At 37.1% G+C, this 20,088-nt stretch overlaps 1 protein-coding gene across 2 annotated transcripts in view; it reads left to right on the plus strand.

Annotated features, from left to right (window-relative positions):
• LOC137644067 (ubiquitin carboxyl-terminal hydrolase 30 homolog) overlaps positions 1-20,088 on the plus strand; it is a 70,067-nt gene extending 49,979 nt beyond the window's left edge. The window contains exons 4-8 of one of the 2 annotated variants that reach the window (XM_068376972.1): positions 467-664; positions 13,409-13,549; positions 13,839-13,972; positions 14,184-14,321; positions 16,202-20,088. In XM_068376972.1, coding sequence (XP_068233073.1) covers positions 467-664; positions 13,409-13,549; positions 13,839-13,972; positions 14,184-14,321; positions 16,202-16,301 — 711 coding nt within the window. In that variant the 3' untranslated portion in view covers positions 16,302-20,088. The remainder of the gene's footprint in view (positions 1-466; positions 665-13,408; positions 13,550-13,838; positions 13,973-14,183; positions 14,322-16,201) is intronic. The other variant, XM_068376973.1, reaches the window with a different exon arrangement.

Consider the following 20,088-nt stretch of genomic DNA (forward strand, 5'->3'; position numbering starts at 1 on the left):
TTTCCTAATAATTACAGTATTAGCACAGCATAGATTGGTTCTTGTTTGAGAGACTTCATGCCATCTAATTTTCTAAGATTTTTTTTTTATAATTATTCTTTCTTTTTTACCCACCTTAATTGGATGATTTAGACTAGGTAATTCCTTGACCAATAACTTATTGTGCTTGGGCCAGTAATCATTCTTCAGGACACATATATCTTAATTATTTTGTCTTGTTAATTATCTCTAGATTATTTTTTAATCTTTAACCTTCATTCTTCCTCTACCTGTACTTCAGAAGAATTCCTATTTCAAAATGCTAGCAGATGCAGTATACTGTACAGTATTATTTTATGAATAATTACATAACAGGAATTTTTTTTTTTACATATTGAAAGAATTTTGTATTGAAATGAGTCATGGTCATATTAGGGGTGTTTAATAGTATCATGTGATCTTATCTGTTCACTTGAAATATTTTCAGAATCCTGCTCAATGGACAAGTTTTGAATCGTTATCTCTCTCATTACCATCCATACCCTGGAGTGAGGTAACATTACAAGAACTACTTGATTCTTATATTACTCAAGAGAAAGTAAGTGATGTAACCTGCGATGCTTGCTCGAAGAAAGCTGGAGTTAATGTCAAGACATCATTTACTAAGCAACTTACTATTGGAAAGGTATTTTTATGATTTGTGCCCCAAACCTATTGCTTTTCATATGGCTGTCTCGCACAAAACCCAAGACAAATCTTTCTTCAGTTGAAGAAAAAGTGCTATAATAGTTGCAAGTCAATACATGTATTTATTGTTCTCATAGGTCCATTAATAACTAGTTGTTCCACCTATTCACTTGCTATATTTGCTGACTGTTTCAAAGCTCAGAGATTTTGAATTTTGGACCTGTTCAGGATTGCCTTAGTTTCATATTTCAATATTCAATACAATATTTAATTTTTTTTTTTTTTTGAAATTATAACTCCCTTGTTTAGGATTGCCATAATTTCATGTTAGTATCTAATTTTTTCCTTTCAAATTATGAAACCCTTCATTGTGTGGTACTTATCATTGTGTGGTACTTATCATTGTGTGGTACTTATCAATGTGTGGTGCTTAGCCATAAGAAGTGCTGAAAATTTTACTAAGGCCCTTTCCTCGTACCAACTGATAGATTTCGTTGACCCAAAAGTAGTTCAGAAGATAATCTTTCAACTGCTTTTTCTTATACTGTACAGTACTGCGTATGTTCATTGCTAAATTCTTTGGTTTCCAAAGTATTTGGTGATTGCATATACTTTTGATGGGTTTTGCTTTTCTATTGTTGGTTCTCTAAGAAGTAACAAGCTATCAACTAATTAGTTTCTTGGGTGTTCACATTAAAAGAGCAAATTGGGAAGAACCATGCTGTGGTAGATTAGCAGTTGAGGAGGCGGTAAAGCATTTCACTCAGCTCGGGGACTTAACAGTATGTTAAGCAGGGATTGAAAAGACATGGAAGGAAATGTAAAATGTATAATTGCAACCAGATGAAATGAGAAGTGATATGAATAATCCTCTGTGCATGGAAACTAGGATTGGATAAAGAAAATGGATGAAATTTTAAGTAGGTTCATTTTCAGAATGTTCATCTTTCCAACATTCTGACAGGTCTATGGGAACTTGAAAGTTGGGTGGTAGTGTAAGAGTTCCCTCATGCCAATGATAGAGCATCAAAAGTCTGATCTAGTAGATGTTCTGGAAGAGTTACCTACTAGACTGTAATATCTTATCAGAGAACAATTAGATTGTAAGATCTTATCAGAGAACGTCATGACGGTTCTTCCCAGCAAATTCCAGTAGGAGAAAGACTTCACCACTTTTATCTCATTTTGGAAAGCCTTCATCCCGATCTACGGGAGTTAGCTGTGGTCAAAGAAGGTTAACAGATTCTTCTGAAGCTTTGTCATAAAAATATAGAACTCGAAAATTTAACTGTTATCAAAGCTAGTTCTAGTCATTGATGCTATGCCCTGATTAGCACCAATCAAAATAAATATTTCATGGTTTTTGATATGGGTTATTGGTAGACTTGTGTCTTTTAGAACCTATTGTTTAGAGGGTTGCAAAAACTCTTCTTTTTATGAGAATATGGTAGATAGTCTCCATGCAGTTAGATGTAGCATGGATGTGTTGGATGAATTACCCTTGAAATTGGTTGTCTGAACAGTTTGACTATATACAGCAATCTTCTTGGGCACTCAGAAAACAGAGGCCACAGAACTATGAACCATTCTCTTTGTGGCCAGAATGGGGCTATCAGTGTCATCATGCTTTCAGCAGAGATCCAGAACTTCTTTATCACATACCAAATCATGGCAAAATGTGGAAATGTCTAAAGATCCAGATATGACCTGTCTTTGTAATAGGGTATCTACCTTCCACGCTAAGGGATCTGACATCAGTGAACAAAAAACCTCTATCATTTTGTTTAATGATGTTGCAAACATGTCTATGTTTTGACAACCTTACCATTTGCAAATTCTTAGACGTACTGATGTATGTAGAGACCATTCATTTGGAATTTGGAAGAACCTGACTCGACTTAGTAGGTTTGCTAAGACATTCAATTTTCATAGAATAAACTGAGGAAGAAAGCTTGTCCCTCTCAAATTTGCCCAAGATAACAACTCTGCTATTCAATACTGGAAAGGGGACTCTGTACCCCCTTAGTCTTGAATGTAGGCAAGTGCCGTCATATTGTCTGAAAATATATTGTCTTCCCTACCACCAGTGGTTCATGGTACTAAAGAGTTTTGAATAAAGCTATTAGCTGTAGGCAATTGATATGCAAAGTTGACTCTTGCAAGGTCCATTTCCCTGACAGATTTAAATGATCTAGAGTTGCTCCCCATCCTTCCTGCAAAGCAGCAGGGATTCTCATATCCAGAGAAACTCCCCGAGACAATTCCGTGCACTCGTCCCACCATTTCAGTAGTTGAAGTTGGTTTTTTATCTGGAATTGAGACTGTCTAGATCGGGTGTCCTGTTTCAATGTAGATTGAGATGAAATGGAAAAATCCCTTTCTTTAGATGCCCCAATGAAACTAATTTTTCTAAGACAGCTATGTTCCCTAGCAGCCTTATCCACATCAGAACCAACATAGGCTAGAACTGTTGAAGGTGTTTCCATCTAACACTTTATGAGAGATGTAAACTTGTTGAGGGCCAATACATCTAGAATTAGTCTTTAACCCCTGAAGTTTTGGGGACTAGGAATAACTTGTTATAAAACCCCCAGAGTAGGATTTAAAACCTCTTCTTTCACAATAGAAATTGTGAAATAAGCAGTTTGAGATATTGTATTTTTACCTTAACTGATATGGAACTGGCTTTTTGGACAAGTGAGGATGGGAAGTTAAAAGGATATGGTAATTTTTTTTACTACAGGTAACACCCACAGATTGGGTTAAAAGTTTTTCCAAAAGGTATAGAAATGGAAAAGTCTTCCTCCTACTGGAATATGCAAGGAAGAACTGCAATAGCATTCGCCAATAAGATCTTGGACTCCAGTTGGTAACCCTTCCTGAACATCTACTAAATCTGACATCTGATGTTCTACCACTAGAGCAAGAGGAACTCTTCAACAACCATTCTGATGTTGAGGTGTTTGACCTAAAGGTGGAATCTAAAGTATTCCTTGAAAAAAATTTCAAAACATCAGTCTATTTGAGCAATTACCTTATCAAATTTTACTACATCTAAAACAGGCCCCAAAATAGGGGAAGAAATTAATGACTTTGTGCCACTGAGACTGACCCCACCATAAAGGCACATACAGTACCTGCCTTCTTCTCTTAATCACAAAACACACAAAGGTTTGTAAATACTTAGAAGCCCTTTCTAAAATATTCTTATCTAAACAGATTAGATAATCCTAAATTAAATTCAAATCCTAATATCCTGCAATTTCTCTCCTGGAAGACTAGTAATAACCCCTATTATAGAATCAGCAAAGTAAATTGTTTCAAGAACACCCCCTTCTTGATTACTGTACCTAACAAATGGCATTTCTTTAATCAACCAGCTTTAGCTTCATTCAAAGGTTTTTTGTTTATCAGGAGTAATAATGGGCTCAAGGCAGGAAATTCAATCTTGATATAAAAAGAGATCATACATGTGATTAGTCTTAAGTCAGAATGTCTTTGTGGTGAAGAAGGCTGAAACACTAAATGAGGCCTAGCCTTTGATTGAATTTGTGGCTACAATGTATTGATTCTGTCGACAATGAAGTTGGAGAACTGATGGGTATGAATAGTCTAGGTATTAGCTGTCTCAAAAGACTTAGTAGAATAGAATTCATAACTTACCTTAAGCAACTTATTAGGGTATTGTTCAACAATGTTACATATTGTTCGAAATGGAGGTATTTCCTCACATTCAAGATCTCAGTGTTTTCCCGTATAGCAGGATAAACCTAGGAATTATTTACTGACTTCCTTGTTTGCATGTAACTGGCTATGGGAGCTGAAACCTATGTGTAAAAGGGACTTTTTCCAGCAGTAAAGGAACTACCGCTGAAATTTACCCTGCTAGAGTTAACCTTTGAGCAAGTGCCCAAATTTGTAAGTCCAAAATATAATGCAAACAGTCTACTTTAATTGAATCTTCATTCATAGCTAAGAGAATCATTTATGGTACACCATCCATTTAATATGAGGTTGCCTAACAGTGCACCTACTTTAGCTAGTGGAGGGATATTAGTTTCCAGACTACCAACTCTGGTCTTCTGCCTCACAATTTATTTATTTAAATTGACTAGGATTGCGGGAATGCAAGGGTTTAGCAGCAGAGGAGTCTAAGGTAGTTAAAAAATTTGAGTCTCTGTAAGAGAATCTCAAATTTTTGTGGTGCAGTGATCTTTCTGAACCCTTACTGAAAGGAACAATTACCACTAGACTAAACTTGAAAAGTTAGGGTAGGGTTAGCAACAGGGCAAGTAGGATGAGAATTATCACCTTTAGGAGAAGACTCACCTGTCCTCTGATATTTAACAAATGAAGCTAGAGATGTTAAGAACTTTCTAAGCTCATCGCTATTAAAGTTTTGTTGGTTAAGCACAGTTTTAAATAATGGTGCTGGCATGTCATTATTGTCATCATCCCCACCATAGCCAATTACCCTGATCTTCTCTGGATTTTCCTCTGAACAGAACAAGTTTCCTTTTGCACTTTGAACTTTTAATTGAAACATAAATTTCCACGAGAGGAACAGCGAGTTATTTTAAATCACAGTATTGTATTGTCCTCAATGCGAGATACAGAAAAATCTCTACAGTAATTGCTAATAAATCTAGTGGAAGACTTCTTAAAATGCACTAAAGTTCTAATAATCTGGAGGTCATCTGTGAAACCAATTTGACATAGAAAATAAATTGACAGAAAGACTAGAGCGTCGTCTTCACTTCTCATCATTGACTGCTAGAAAATTTGATTAATTCACTAGAGGTATATCTATGGAGAGGAAAGAAAATGGGAAATTTTATGGAAAATGTCTTTTAAACAGATCTTCTAGCAATATGAATATCAGGTGAGTATAGAAGTAAATTTTAATATTAGAATTCCATTTTTTTTATTTAATTATGGAATGCATATTGATGTAATAACCATTTAAGTTGTGTTTGTCATAAAAGCATGCTCCCCTACCAAATGAATAAGCTTGACAAAAAAAAATCTTTGTTTTATACTGTAAAGATCAAAGTTTTGTTATATAAAATTTTTGTAGTTTTACTATACTGTAGAAGGATGTCTTTTTTTTTATAAGATAAATACTGTAGTTCCTACATGTATACAAATAATCATCCTTTAATAGGAGTATAATATGGTTTCAGCATTGCTGGAACTCGGCTGCAAAAATTTTAATGAAGTGTCGGTAGTTACTGGCAGGTATCGGGGAAGCTCCGCCCCCTTGCCAACCCACTTCAGTAACCACTTTTTCAACTGCCGGGTAGTATACACGTCGTTCCAGCATTCCCAACCATCGGTTTTAATAATTTTCTTTTCATTGTAGGTAAATTAGTTTGCAGATCATCATGTGCAAGGGATGATAAAGAAGTGTGGTTTTGCATTTTTTCCCAATAACTGTAATTGGCTGACATTTTGTTTCCTCAGCTTGCCAATATCAGTATTCTTTCACATGTTGAATGGCATTTCTGTTTGCCGTTTATTCCCTCGCAAGTTTGGTCTGGTGATGTTAACGTAATCCTGAGGAAGTTTGCTTTATTTGGACGTTGTTGTACTGTACTCCATGGAGTTTCTGCTGCCATTCATTGTGAAGGAGAGGGACAACTTCCTCCTTTCCGTCAGTGTTTTCTTGTCCTTGGAAAAGTCCTGAGGAAGTATCACCTGGTTGAGAGATCTCTTCATAGAGTTTCTGTGATCACTTTCTGTGTTGGGGCATTGTCATCAGTCTGGAAAACCCCTTAGAAGGAGAAATTCAAGTTTCTCCTTTTCGGCTTTACCTTCTGGGAGAAGATTGTATAGAGGATGCCATCAAAGAAGCCCAGGAAGAGTGATCAATAAGAATTGCATATGCATGACTCCCACAGTTTCTTTCCCTATAGAAGAGAAGCGTTGTGCCAAGAACGCACTGCCATTCGAGATGAAACGGCTCCGCCCTTCGTTTTTCCCCTTCCTGGACTAGTCAGAAGGCAATTCCCTGAGAATCCACACGCATCAGGAGTCCACACTTATGTATTGCATGCGCAAGGTATTCTCACATACTGTTGTGGAATGTACTGCCTTATACACATACTGTACGTGAGATCCATGCGCACACGCTCTACACAATATGTGGTCTTTTACTGCACTGCCTCTTACACATACTCATATGTACGGAAGAGTTCTTTTATGCTTAGACACATCAGAATTATACACCCAACAGAATGTCATTGCACACCATTGATAGGAGAACTTCAAGTTATTCCATCCTCTCTTGGCGCCAACAGCCGATCAACGCAGCCGGTCAGAAGAAAGTGTTGCTAAATCTTTCACCAGGGAAGAAGAAGCAGGCAGTGAGATTACATGCTACATTGCCTGGGCCCATCAGTAGGCTTCTATGCTTTAGCATGCTTCTAAGAGAGTGCTAACTCATCTGTTTGAGATCGCAGCTCTAAAGGAGTGTGTTCTTGATCACCTGTTTGCGCCCCAATTAGAGCATTACTTTGCTTTAACATTCTTGGGCTCTTGTAAGAGAGGGCCACGTCACCTACTGTCAATCTCCTGTAACTTTCATCTGCTCGCTATCTCCCTCTACCTCGCTTGTGAGAGCGTGCCCCCATTGGACCACCACCCCATTTGTTTGAGCTAGTGCTCTCATTCAATAGACTTGGAACATTTGCATGCTCGTGCATGCCCCATAGAGGGCACGTGTCTGTCTATCTGCTCTCCTTCGTCGGACTTAAAGCATCCACATGCTTGCACGTTCTTATTTATTCGTGCTCATTTGTTGGCACATGAACTGATCGGGAGTACTACTCCAGTCTGACACTCCATGTGGCGTGCAGTCAAGTGCGCTCTACTGCTGGCTAGTGATTTCCAGATGAAGAACGTTCTACTGTTTGCATTCGCCCTTCTAGAACGCTATGCTCATCTACTGAGAGCTCACATACACCTGCCTGCTAGTAAGGCAAGAAACTTTATAATTCTTCGTTCATCAGAAAATTTCACGAAGTGATAGAATACTTACCTGGAACATCCCCAAAGATACATACATTACGAGGTTCATGTACTGGATTCACTTTGCTTGCTAAACACTGCGCGATTGGGACGCTTCACGTATCTTCTTTAGTGAATTTCGGGTCTCAGAACTGTTGTCATCTGCTTCACACTTCCTCTTCCATTGCATAGTATGTTGGAAGAGGAACCTAAGAATGTTCTCATCATGAGTGCAGGATATGAGATTTTCCTGGCACAATTGAAAGGTTTCCTTGTGCACTGCTCTTTTGTGTTTTGTCTTCAGGGGAATGTTCCAAGTATGTTTGCTTCCTGCAAGACAGGTTTTCTTGCGCTTTCTCTCCAAAATGGGTGTTTTCCATGGGATCGGCCATGCGCCATGATCACAAAACTTAGGATCAGTTACTGTGATTTGTAACCTTATGATTGTGTTCCATTATTGGGAACTTTGCAATCATCTACTGCGATTGGGAACTCTTCGAGGTTGCCTCCATTGGGAATTTTATGTTGTTATACTGTACCATAATCGTGAACCATGTTATCTCTTTTGCGAGGTCGGGAACCTTACAATTGTGTAAAAGAGTCAGGAAACTTACGATCTGTTTCCGAGATAAAAGAAATCGTGCAACTGTAACCACATAATCTGAAACAATGATCAAGTTAACACTCTTGCCTCTAGGGTTAATCACTTTTGTGCCACCAGGGAACGAGTTTAGCTGTTCCCATTACCCCTTCCTTCATAGCACTCCAAATGTAGAAAAGGATGAGGAAGGAATTACTGAAGCACTGGACAATCAGTCTGGTGTAGTTGTTCGAGACTGGGGCCAGTCCCTCTGTTTGGTTTCGTTGGAGGAGCAGTGCTGTACCGTAAACCCAACCTCCAGGAAGAAATTTCAGTACAGAATACAGGACCTATGCTTTCAGTGCAGTACTTGGTCGAGCATGAATGGTGCTGGTTGGAATGCTGGCAGAGGCCCTCATCTCTTTCCTGGCCTGGGACGGTCACAAGACGCTTCAGTGACGGCACGCAAGAACTTCCAACTTGCTGATATTACTCCTTAATCTAGATCTTCCACACCCATGACATGAGTTTTCCCAGACACCAGGATCTTCCATTCCAGTGATGCACACGGAATGTTGTAACAGATGATTTTTAATTTCTGATCTCAGCACTCTTGCAAGCACTGAAATGCCACATTATGCACACGAAGTTGTTAGCAAGACTGCTTTCCAATCAAGGTCCCTTGTGTAATTTCAGGAAGGAGGCACTAGAGATGACAACCCTTAGAGTTATTTAGTACAGCAGTTCCAACTTTATCCGAGTACTGAAATGGAATTCCTTACACTATAATGATTGGTAGTTTCATAGTTCCTGAGCTTTTTGTAGACACCTTCCTCATTTGATTGAACCAGAAGTTCAAGCTGACTCTAAAGAACCAGACGGAACAAGGAACAAGGAAATAATATTTCAACATTTGAGTCCTCTGCCATGGAATCTCAGCCTCCAGCCATGCACGGCACTACAATCCAGGGTTTGTCAAAGCCCAAGTACGAGGAAGTACACTGGTTTCATCCAACCAAGCACCAAGAAGAAAGCCTTCAGGATGTGCCATTCAAATACCCAGAGGAAATGAATGCAAGTACTCCCTTATAGAATGCATTGTTACAAGAGTTGCAGCCGGGTTCCCGGGGAGGGAACGACATGAGGTACAGTAAGTAATAGTGGAAGAAGGCGGAATGTGTCTCCTCTTCCACCAGTCAATTGCCACTAAGTGCTTAGTCCCTTAAAGGATAATTATTCAGAGATCCCCATTTCCCCTTAGGCAAGCGCTGAGAAAGAATCCAGTGACCTACAGGTTCATTTGGTTACTCCAAGTGCTTCCTTCCATGGAAAAGCTCAGCCAGTGCTCCTTCAGTTCACCTTCAACCTAGCCTTCTTGGTAGAGATAGTGGAAAGGCAGAAATGTTCACGGAGTTCAGTGACTTCCTGGAGCTTCTATAAATGAGTATATGCCAGTCAGTATGGGGAGAGACACAATGTTCCAGTTGCCAATTTTGCTCCTGATCTACCAAAACTCACCCCTTACTGATAGCAAACGGAGAAGACATGAAAGCTATCGAGAAATTTTTCAGGCTTGTACAGTCTACTCTTATGAATGGAACAGTCTACAAGGAATTAGAGACAGGTCTTTGGTCTTCATGTTTGGTTCCCCAAACACTATTCAGACCAGCCATAGTTAGCTGCATATGGTCCATCATAGAATAATTACCTTTCCTTCCCTGTTGACTTGAAGAGGACACATCCCTGGATCCATTCCCTGTCCTACAGGAGGTTTTCTCTGCTGTAGCTTTGGGAAAAGCTGCTACCAATCCAAAAGTGTTCACGTTAGTGTTTTGAGCACTTTCAACTGGCACTTGTCTACTGACGGGTCTCGGTGATTGCCCCTTTTTACCCTTCTACAAGGAAATCACTTCATCATCGATAGTCTCTCTGCCCCATGTCTCAATCTGTGGTTTAAGGTATATTGAATAAGGTTCTTGGTTTAAGGTATATTGAATAAGGTTCTTGGTTTAAGGTATATTGAATAAGGTTCTTAAGATTCCCAGAAAGAGGGTTGAATACCTGGGACTACCTTAATGTGACAGCTATGGGAAGTTCCTAGCAAACCATCTTAGCAACAATGTAAACATAACTGTTCCACAATGTCTTTTGCATCGATAAAGATAACTCCTTCAGAGATTAACTTCAACAAGGAGGCTAGTTCCACATATCTACCTCCTTAGTGATTTCTCCTATAGTTCCTGAAGTTTTACTGGTTTATAACCAGAGCTCTCTTACCATCCACAATGCAGAGAAGGGATGAGGCATTCAACTGAAATTCCTCCCATCTAGGGGATGTAATTGACAGAAGGATCATACCTGCATCTAAACCTACCAGGAATGCTTGCAGCATTTCTACTGTGCTTATTTTCCAAAGAGTTTGATAAAGCATTTTGTTAGCGATAATGGCCGATATCACTTCCATCCATGCCCATATTTACAAAGGGACCCTTTTCAAGCAGGTGCACTTTTGTGAGTAGATGCAATGCAGCTGCACAAGGTCCTTTCAAGCAAAAACACCTAAAGAAAATATGCTCAATTAACAATGTTCCGGTGTAGGGTTTTAGGCTATCCCTACATCATTGCATAGTTGAAAGGCTAAGTTTCTCATCATCACTTGTCCTGTTCACCATGCAGTAGGATAAGAAACTCTGTATTCTCTGAGTCACCGACTGTTGGCGAAGTTTGAAGATACCTTGCAACATCTAGTGAATACTAGATGCGTCTGCCTTTCCACCCCCTCTTCCCTGTCTCTCTGATTCCTCAACAGTCGATGGAAGACATCAAGATTCAGAAGAACCTTGATTGCTCCTTAACAACCACAGGTTGAACTACTTAGATTAGCAGTTTATCTCTCTTCCGTTATCAGTGAAGCTCCCCAATTTCTGCGGTAAAGATAATGCTCTGTCCCCTATACAAGTGTTTTATTTGGATTCAAACCTGGACTCTTCAAGAGAATCAACTAGGCTCTTCCTGAGTAGTCAATGTTTACCTCTTCGGTAGGCACACTACGACTCCTCTTTCAGTACGGAAGGATTGAGAGTTCTGAAATGTTGTTCTGTTTTGGCTTCATGGGAACAATCAGACATGAGGGGACCACCCCAGATGCAATCACACAAAGTCAGAATATCAGATCTACCTTTGCCTTCTGGAAGAATCTGTCAGTAGCACAAGTGCTAAAGGCTGGAATCTGGAAGCACCAGGCGACTATCCATGGGAGTATACCCACAAGTTATTTTAATAAACTATCATTGTGACTTCTGGTGGCTGCTATGCAGGTTGTGTAGCTTACCTAGCTCCTTGCTGGACAAGAAACATCTCATGTAAGATAAGAGTCCCAACATTAGTCTAGGATTAGAGGTGGAGTGTATGTCCCTTTTCCTTCCCTTCCCTTTTGGGCGCAGTGGTCATCCCTTTATTTAGTGGATCAGATGTTGAAATGGGTGACCTTCCAGACCAAGCAACTGCTCTATACAAGTCAGTTATATAAATAATCCTCCCGTCCTCCTTACGAGTGGGAGAATGGATAGAATGTTCGATACATTACGCCGAATTGGCCATACAGTGTGACATCATATCTTTCTTAGGATATACTGTAGGTTCTTCTTTGACCATTTCACAAGACCGAATCACAACCCAAGTCATGAGAATCTGTTCTCGATTGTTGGAAGGTGGTAAGAATCAACACTCCCGCACTGCTGTGAGGTCTGAGTGTATTAACATCCTGGTATTTTTAAACAAGCCAGTATGGATGTAGAGACTCCCTCCCTCTAAGAATAAGCCTCCTATTAAAGGATGAGGATGTGTATTCATGTAGGAACAAATCACAAATTTTTAAAGTACATTAATTTGTATTTTTCCTAACTATACAAACCTGAGTCTTGTACGCTTCACTTCCCACCTCAACCACCCCACAAGTCCTAGGTGAAGGTCAAAGTGGCTACTCAGTGTACTGGGTGGGGGGCAGTGCTTTCCTGCCACCACCGAGTGACTACTGACACCTAATTATAAATTTTGACAGCCAAAGTTTAACTCAAGGTGAAAGCATATTCCTATTAAAGGACCCAGGTTTGTATAGTTAGGAAAAATACAAGTTATAAAGTTGTTTCTATGCAAGTACAAACCATTGTCCTTTAGGTAAGGGAATATGTTTTCAGCACTAGCTGGAGGGCTATTGAATCATTCTAACGAGCAATCAGGCGACAAGTGGGAGCAAGGGCAAGAATACCCGCCTCATTATCTGTCAACATCTCCTCATTTATGTTTTCTGCCACATCAACTACAGACGCAACAATACGCCCTTAATAAAAATTTTCACTTACTTTTTCTTTCTGGAAGTGAATGCTGGCTATTGAATGTTAATGTAATGTGAAGCAAGACATTATCATTGGAGGATGGATTGTAGATGAGTTTTTCTTTTTTTCTTTATACCTGTTGTAGGTCCACACTCGCTACACTGTGCTCTTGTTGAGAGCATGAGTGTTTGCAAACATCTTCCTGTGCCGAGTGTAGGTTGTGGCCTCCTTTGCTGTGTCAGGCATGCGTATGCTCTGAGGGGAAGGAAGAGATTTTCCAATCTTTTGGGACAGGTCAGGCCCTATCAGCTTTTTCATCCCAATGGTAGACAGACAGGTTTCTAAAGTCATCTTTGCTCCCGTATGGAAGCAGGTAGATTGACATTTTTAGGGAAGAACAACCTACCAGTTCAGTTCTAAGGGACTAATGGCCCACCAAGCAGCAAGTCTCCCTACCTAAAGACAGTGGTTTGCATTTACCTAGGAACAATAATGATTTTTTTTTTTAAGTAATTTGTATTTGTCCTAGCTATACAGACCTAGGTCCTTTAGATTACTGTTTACCTCCATCCTCAACTGCCCCTCTTACTCCTGAGCTGAAAGATCATAAGTGAAGAGAATTTGACAGGTAAAGGAGCAAGGCTTCTTGCACTCACTCCCACCTGTCGCTAAACTACTCATTAAAATAATTCACTGGTCATCCATGTCGCTTTGAAAACATATTCCCCTACCAAAAGAACTTGAGTTTGTATGGCCAGGAAAAATACAGTCCCTAAAAAATTTGTGATGTTCATACGCATATAAAAAGAATTTCTTCCAGCTTCCTAGTTGTTTGTGCTTCCATATCAAGAGAACTGTTTGGATGGAGAATGGATCAGCTGTGAAGAGACAAGATCATGTCATCTTCCCTGAATTTTTGACGATGGATCCATATACGTATGTTACATCTGTAAGCAGTCAGGTTAGATTATTAAATTTGTTTTTTCCTTATAAATCCATCACTTATAAATAGGGTTTGTAGCTTAACAGTCTAGACTACACGACTAAGTAGGGCAGCTTCCTGCTTTGAACTTGGGGATACAGTTGGCACATGGGTGATGCTTCATCTGCTCCGTTTGTTTGAAAAAATATTCTGCTGTCATAGACATTCAAGAGAACCATGAATGTGGGCTATATTTTAATTACTGGGACTTTGTGAAAATATAAATTCTGCATTTATGGATTTCTTTTTCATAATATTTTCTTCTCAGGGACTTCGCAGTGTTCTTTTAGGCGGTAGAGAGGCCAACGTGATTCTCAAGACAGCTCTTGGGTCTACAGAAAACATAACTCAACCATCCTCTATCATAAGTGATAATGCTACCTCTACTGAAGTTGAGGCTAGGTCAGTTTTATAATTTAATCATTTTTACTATTATTTACAGTATAGGGAATACCTTGTTTGGTTACAAGCTTAGAGTATGAAGTTTATTTCTCTGTACTTGTGTCTTGGTTTGAGTGCTCATACTGCAGTGTTGTGTTAATGTGAATTAGCTTGAAAACATTTCAATTCAGATAATCTTATGAACTGCAAATCAAATCTTTTGTCTTTTCAGTCCATTTTTTCGAGTCACAAGTGTTCGATGTGAGCAGTTATATAGACTCAAAGCCGTTATTGTCCATGTTGGGGATGTATTTTGTGGACATTTTGTAACTTACCGCAGAGGACCATTAGGCACCCGCTGCAGAAACAGGTATTTCTTTGGCTTTGCTCTGAATGCTTTCATGGATTAATTTGTTCTGAAAAATTATACTTTTTTATACCTGTGTAACTAAGATTTTTGCTAATTATGGCTTCCATTGGCCATTATCATTTATAAATGTTATCAGTGGATCTTGTATAATTATAGTAGTGTACTATTTTTTTTATTTTGCCTTAATTTCTTTTTTTCACATTGAATAATTTTAAAAATACCACATCATAGACATATTGATACCCTTGGCAGTCTACTGTAGTTTTATGCTAAGCATTGAAAAGAACCATTATTTGATTAATAGTTAGTGATCAGATTTCCTCACCCGAGCATATCCATATTGGTGGTCATTTGACAGTGACTGTAGTAACAAATACTATCGGTGAACAGGAGTCTCACTTGATGAAATATCTCTTCAGCCTCTTAGGCTTCATCTTTATCAATGCCCTTTTGCAAGTGTCCTTTTCCCCACACACCATCCAGTCTGAGTCCCCCCACTAACCCCAACTTTCCTTGCCTTGTCTTCAGAGCCTATAGTTCTGAATAATTATAAAATCTTTTCTAGGCCCTGAGCAGGGAGGGGTTGTAGTGGAAAGGTAATATTGATGAGTTCAGTTGAAATTGGCTTGGGTTATGATTGCCAAATGAATGATTTTTTAATTATTAATTTTCTTTTGACATTTGTATGTTTTTAAAAGGTATTCTTTTGTAACTGGCCTGAAAGATAGATTTTTATAGTTGTGGGGAATATAACTACTTTTTTCTTAAATGTATTAAGTAAAAGCATTTAAATCAAAATTTTCTATACATGGGAGTATGTCAGAGTGCATTATATGTGATAACTTTGAATGCATCTCAAGTTACGCCATATGATGAGGTTTACCTACTAATTTTCTTGGTGTGATTGGTCACTATAGAGCATATCCCCATCATATAAGCAGGGCTTTTACTTTACCTACAATGAATTGCTAAGAGGATTTGGTTCCTGGCCCTCCTTACATATATTTTGTATTTTGCAAATACATTCCACAGCTAACTTAACCCACTGTAAGTTTTTATGACCTACCATAGGCTGGATTGTAAGTGGGTTATACCTCTATGTTCCATAACAATGTTAACCTAAAATTCATTGAAAAAGATAGAAGACATCTTTTAAAGAAACTCCAAATTCAGTTCTCACTCCGGTGAAGCGTACTCTGTCACACCCTTACTTTGGGGCAAGTAATCAGACAGATAGTGCAAGGAGAGATGACAGAGGTAGTGTGTTGGGCTAAACTGGAACTCTCCATACAGAAAAGGTATGGCTGGGTGCACTTCTTCAGTGTGAGGTGCACCAGGAATTCCTATGTCCAACTGTACATATGCTCTAATTACATAATTATATGTTCATATACATGTGTATATAGGCATCAATACTGCCAGAAGGTATTGTTCATACGGACTAGTGTAGTATATTTCTGTAGCATTAAAATGAAGTATGTTGATATATTTGGTTTTCAAACAGTTTTCAGAACAATCATAATCATCTAACATATTTATTATGAAGGGTAGAATAACAGGAAACATTTGTTTAGTTGTCCTTTTTTATTTAGCTATTCATTTGTGAAGATTTTACATGAAAAATGCTCTTTATGGAAATATATTCATAGATGACGTCATGTCCATAGTGCAAAGTTTCAATACTATGCGAGACCTATGAACCTTTGCCATTTCTGATGTCACACTGAGCAAAGCTTGCCTGTATGAATGGAGCCCTTGAGAACTTTATTATAGAGCTAAATAAATAACTAGGAGTTTATTCTTAGTCATTACTTGGTAAGCTTAAGCCATTTCAGTATTTTTCTTGCACAATATATTTCTATTTTATTTTCTATTTTTAGGTGGTTTTATACATCCGACTTGACTGTAAGAGAGTCCAACCTGGAGGAAGTAAGGAAAGCTAATGCGTATATGATCCTTTATGAAAAAGTATCAGAGTAATGAGTTCTTTGTGTTTATGATAGTGTCAGAGAGAGAGTGTGTGTTTTCCAGCTTGACATATTAGTTTATAGCATTGCTTCACATTTCACAAATTTAAGTACTACAGTAAGAATGGTATTGCTAATTTCATGTGAAGGTACGAAAGAACAGTTTTTAGGTAATATTAATGTTAATTATTTGATACATGAACAGTTTGATATAGAATTGAAATTGCCATAGCTTTTGGGTATTCATATTGCTTCAAAGTCATCTATATACAATAATATTATACAAGTGTATTTAGATACATCATTTTAATAAATTGCAAAAAAAAAAAAAAATTAAAAACAGAATTTCTGCATTTCATTGCTTGGGCTTTTGATATTAATATTTGGTACAACCTAGATAAGCTGTTTAGTGGCAAAATATTTCATATAGTGTTTAATCCATGTGATATTCTATTTCCCACAACCTTTTCAGCTGTAAATTACTTTAAGTAGTTTATGGATAGTTGCTCAGCTTAATTAAATGTATCAACTATGAGAAAGTTTGTGATAGATACAACTAATAATTTTGATCATTTGAATATATTGATTTTTTTAGCATGCATAATTACTAAGTAATTGATAAGAAATTAAAAAGTATCCTTTACTTAAATTAAAAATGAAACACTTGGCCTGGTAAGGTCAGTCCTACTTATAATGTATTTGATAAAAATTTACTTATTTTGATAAACCATATCTGTCTTCCAGAATAAAATTTTGTAATACAGTGGAACCTTGTAGGTCGAACATAATTTGTTCCAGAAGACTATTCAAATTACTAATACAGTGGAACCTTGTAGGTCAAACATGATTCATTCCAGAAGATATGTTGAAACTCTACAGTGGTACATTTTCGGTTGAAAAGCATTCAATCCAGAAGATTGTTCAAACTCATTGAGTTTTATCCCATGAGAAGTAATGTAAATTGGATTAATCATTTCTTATAAAGCAATTTTATCTAAAGTTCACACTACTTCCATGCATAAAATAATAAAAAAAAAGACTATAAACCTAGAAATTAATAGTAGTTTTATGGGTTTGCACTGGGAGACACCTATGCTTAAGAGCGTAAAGTACAGTAGCTACTACAGCTTGAGTGGCATCACACAGTTGGTCATATACAACCTGACTTGTACAAGTTCCAATTAGTTACTGTTGATCGACCTCTGAAAATTCATTAATTTTTCATCAACCAAAATTCGTATGAGATCAGAAATGTCCGACCTCCGAGGTACCACTTTATGGTACTGTACTTAGATTAGGAGTTGACATTTAGCTTGATACTAATATTTTTAGTTGATCGCTGCTCTGAAATTATTACCGGTAAAATTCTTCTTAATTTTGTAGAAATTGTGAATCTTATTATGATTAGCATTATCAGGTATATTTTTTCTAAATATTCATAATTTCTTATATTATTCTTATATGATAAAACTTAATTGTTTCATTCCTATGTAGAAAGGGATATTGTCTGTGTATATCCAAATGGATGGAATGTTGGGGAGATGGAGTAGCTGTAGTCACTGAGATTATGTTCATTCAAATTTTAACCCATGATTTTTCTGACTACGACCAGATCTTCCTTCCACTCTCTCTACCCTTCTTATTATTCCTTTCTTATCCTTTCCTTGCTCTTCAGGGACTTTTCTTCCCTTCTGGTTTTTCTGTAGTTTTTGCTCATATTCAGACAACCCAAATAGGGTTATCAATTAACCCTGTACCATCTAATCATTGTCAATAAGGAAACTTTAGGATGACAAGTTTCAAATAGTTAAAATTTTTCACGAAGGCCAGTGGGATAGATAAGCAAATAATGTGCACAAAACAACTAATGACCAAACAGAAAATATTAGAATAAATGAATCTTGAATAAGAAAATTTTAAGAATGTCTCAAACAAATTAAATTTAACTTAAATTGTGTTGTTAAAACTTGTATTTAATATATTATATTATTTTTTTTAATTATTTTTGCTATCATCATTGCTATAATTTTTACTATTATTGCTAAACAGACTTTAGGGGAAATTTCTCAAAATCATGTTTTGACCAAAAATAGTACAGGATAAAAATTCTAAGATTACACCATTTGGTGCTTTGAAAGGTATCATTATGCAAAGAAAGATACTGACAAGCCAGCACAAGTCTTTCTTTCAGTACTTGCTTAATAAATACAAAGTAAGTAATTTTATTCTAAAAGATGCAATCTTCTGCTGATCAGAATTAACTAACTATATTGCATAACCTTTGAATTCTCCTCCTTACCTTTTACTTTATATTATAACCATATTGTAGTTAGGTAAGAAATCGTATTACGCAAACTTCATTCACATGTAGTCCATACTTCTGTCATTGCATTATTATATTTTCTTTTGATGGCACAAGTACTGTTCTTTTAAGCTGGCAAGGCTAATATTGTTAATTATCATTTTCATCGCTATCAATGTTAAGGGTAGTAATTACATTAGGAATGTGTATGCATTGTAATATCGTTCTCAACGATCATGTTTGTTTTTTAATCATCATCGTATATTACTATACTGTACAGTAGAAAGACGACCTTATGATAGCTGTATGATAGGTGCATAAGTAGTCATGTATTCTTGGAAGATGTGGTGCCATGATCAATATAGTTAGACCTCATATGTTGGATTTCCAGTCCCCATAGGAATACAGGTATCTGATTTCCGCAAGTATAATGTCACTAACTTCCATACTAGGTCACCACCATTTTTAATATTCTTCATAGATATCTGATTATTTTGTTAGAAAAGGGTTATTCCTGACAAACTATTCATTACATCGACATGCATGGGACTCCACACTGCCTTTCCTGCAATCATATCTTTAACACAGAAGTGAAAGTTAATTAAAATTCAATACTGCAAACTCAAGATTACATTGTACAAGGGAAACCAGTAATAAGAAAAGCAAAAAATATAGAAAAAACTTTATGAGGGATAAAATCTGACTTGATAGGTATTACATATTCTCTCCATTCACATGTTTAATAATCAACAAGAAACTGAATCTATAGAATGCATTCTCTCTCTCTCTCTCTCTATCTATCTCCTCTCAGCACCATTTTAGTAAACAAACGGGTGCTCAACTACCACACAATCGGGTAAATAAGATTTTATTGATGATGTTCTTTAATCATTTAATTTTTTATTACTATACAGTGCTTTATTTTATAATATGTAAAAATATTTTAAATATTCATTGAAGCTAACTTATAGATTCTGATGGAATTTTTAACAAGTAAATATGGACAATATTGCATATTCATCGCCACCAACAATTGCAAAGTTAATCTTTTTTTGTAGATATAGCACATTGTATGGTGTATTACATTATTTATTTTTCATGACATTAACTATCCCTAATAATCTAATAACTTCCCTGAATGTGGTTTAGAAGTGTATAATGATTTACAATTTATTTCATGCAAATGTATCAAGGCTTGTAATCAGTCTGATATCAGTCAACAAAATTCCTGACATCATTCTTTATGGTATCTTCAAGATCTTTACTATGCTTGGTTTTCCTCGCACAAGGAAAATTACTCCCAATAAGTGCAAGGTACATGGTACCAGCCACTTGAATGCTCAGAGATATTTACAATATATTACTGTACTGTGGTTCAAGCTTGAGTATTTGTTGTGGGAATTGGTTACAAATTCTTCCAATTATTTTATATTAAATGTACTTTTCTTGTAATTTTGTGGTTTCTACATTATGATGTTGGCAAAATGCTGAATTTATA

This window comes from Palaemon carinicauda, chromosome 7 (assembly GCF_036898095.1).
Source record: "Palaemon carinicauda isolate YSFRI2023 chromosome 7, ASM3689809v2, whole genome shotgun sequence".
Classification (NCBI taxonomy): Eukaryota; Metazoa; Arthropoda; class Malacostraca; order Decapoda; family Palaemonidae; genus Palaemon; species Palaemon carinicauda.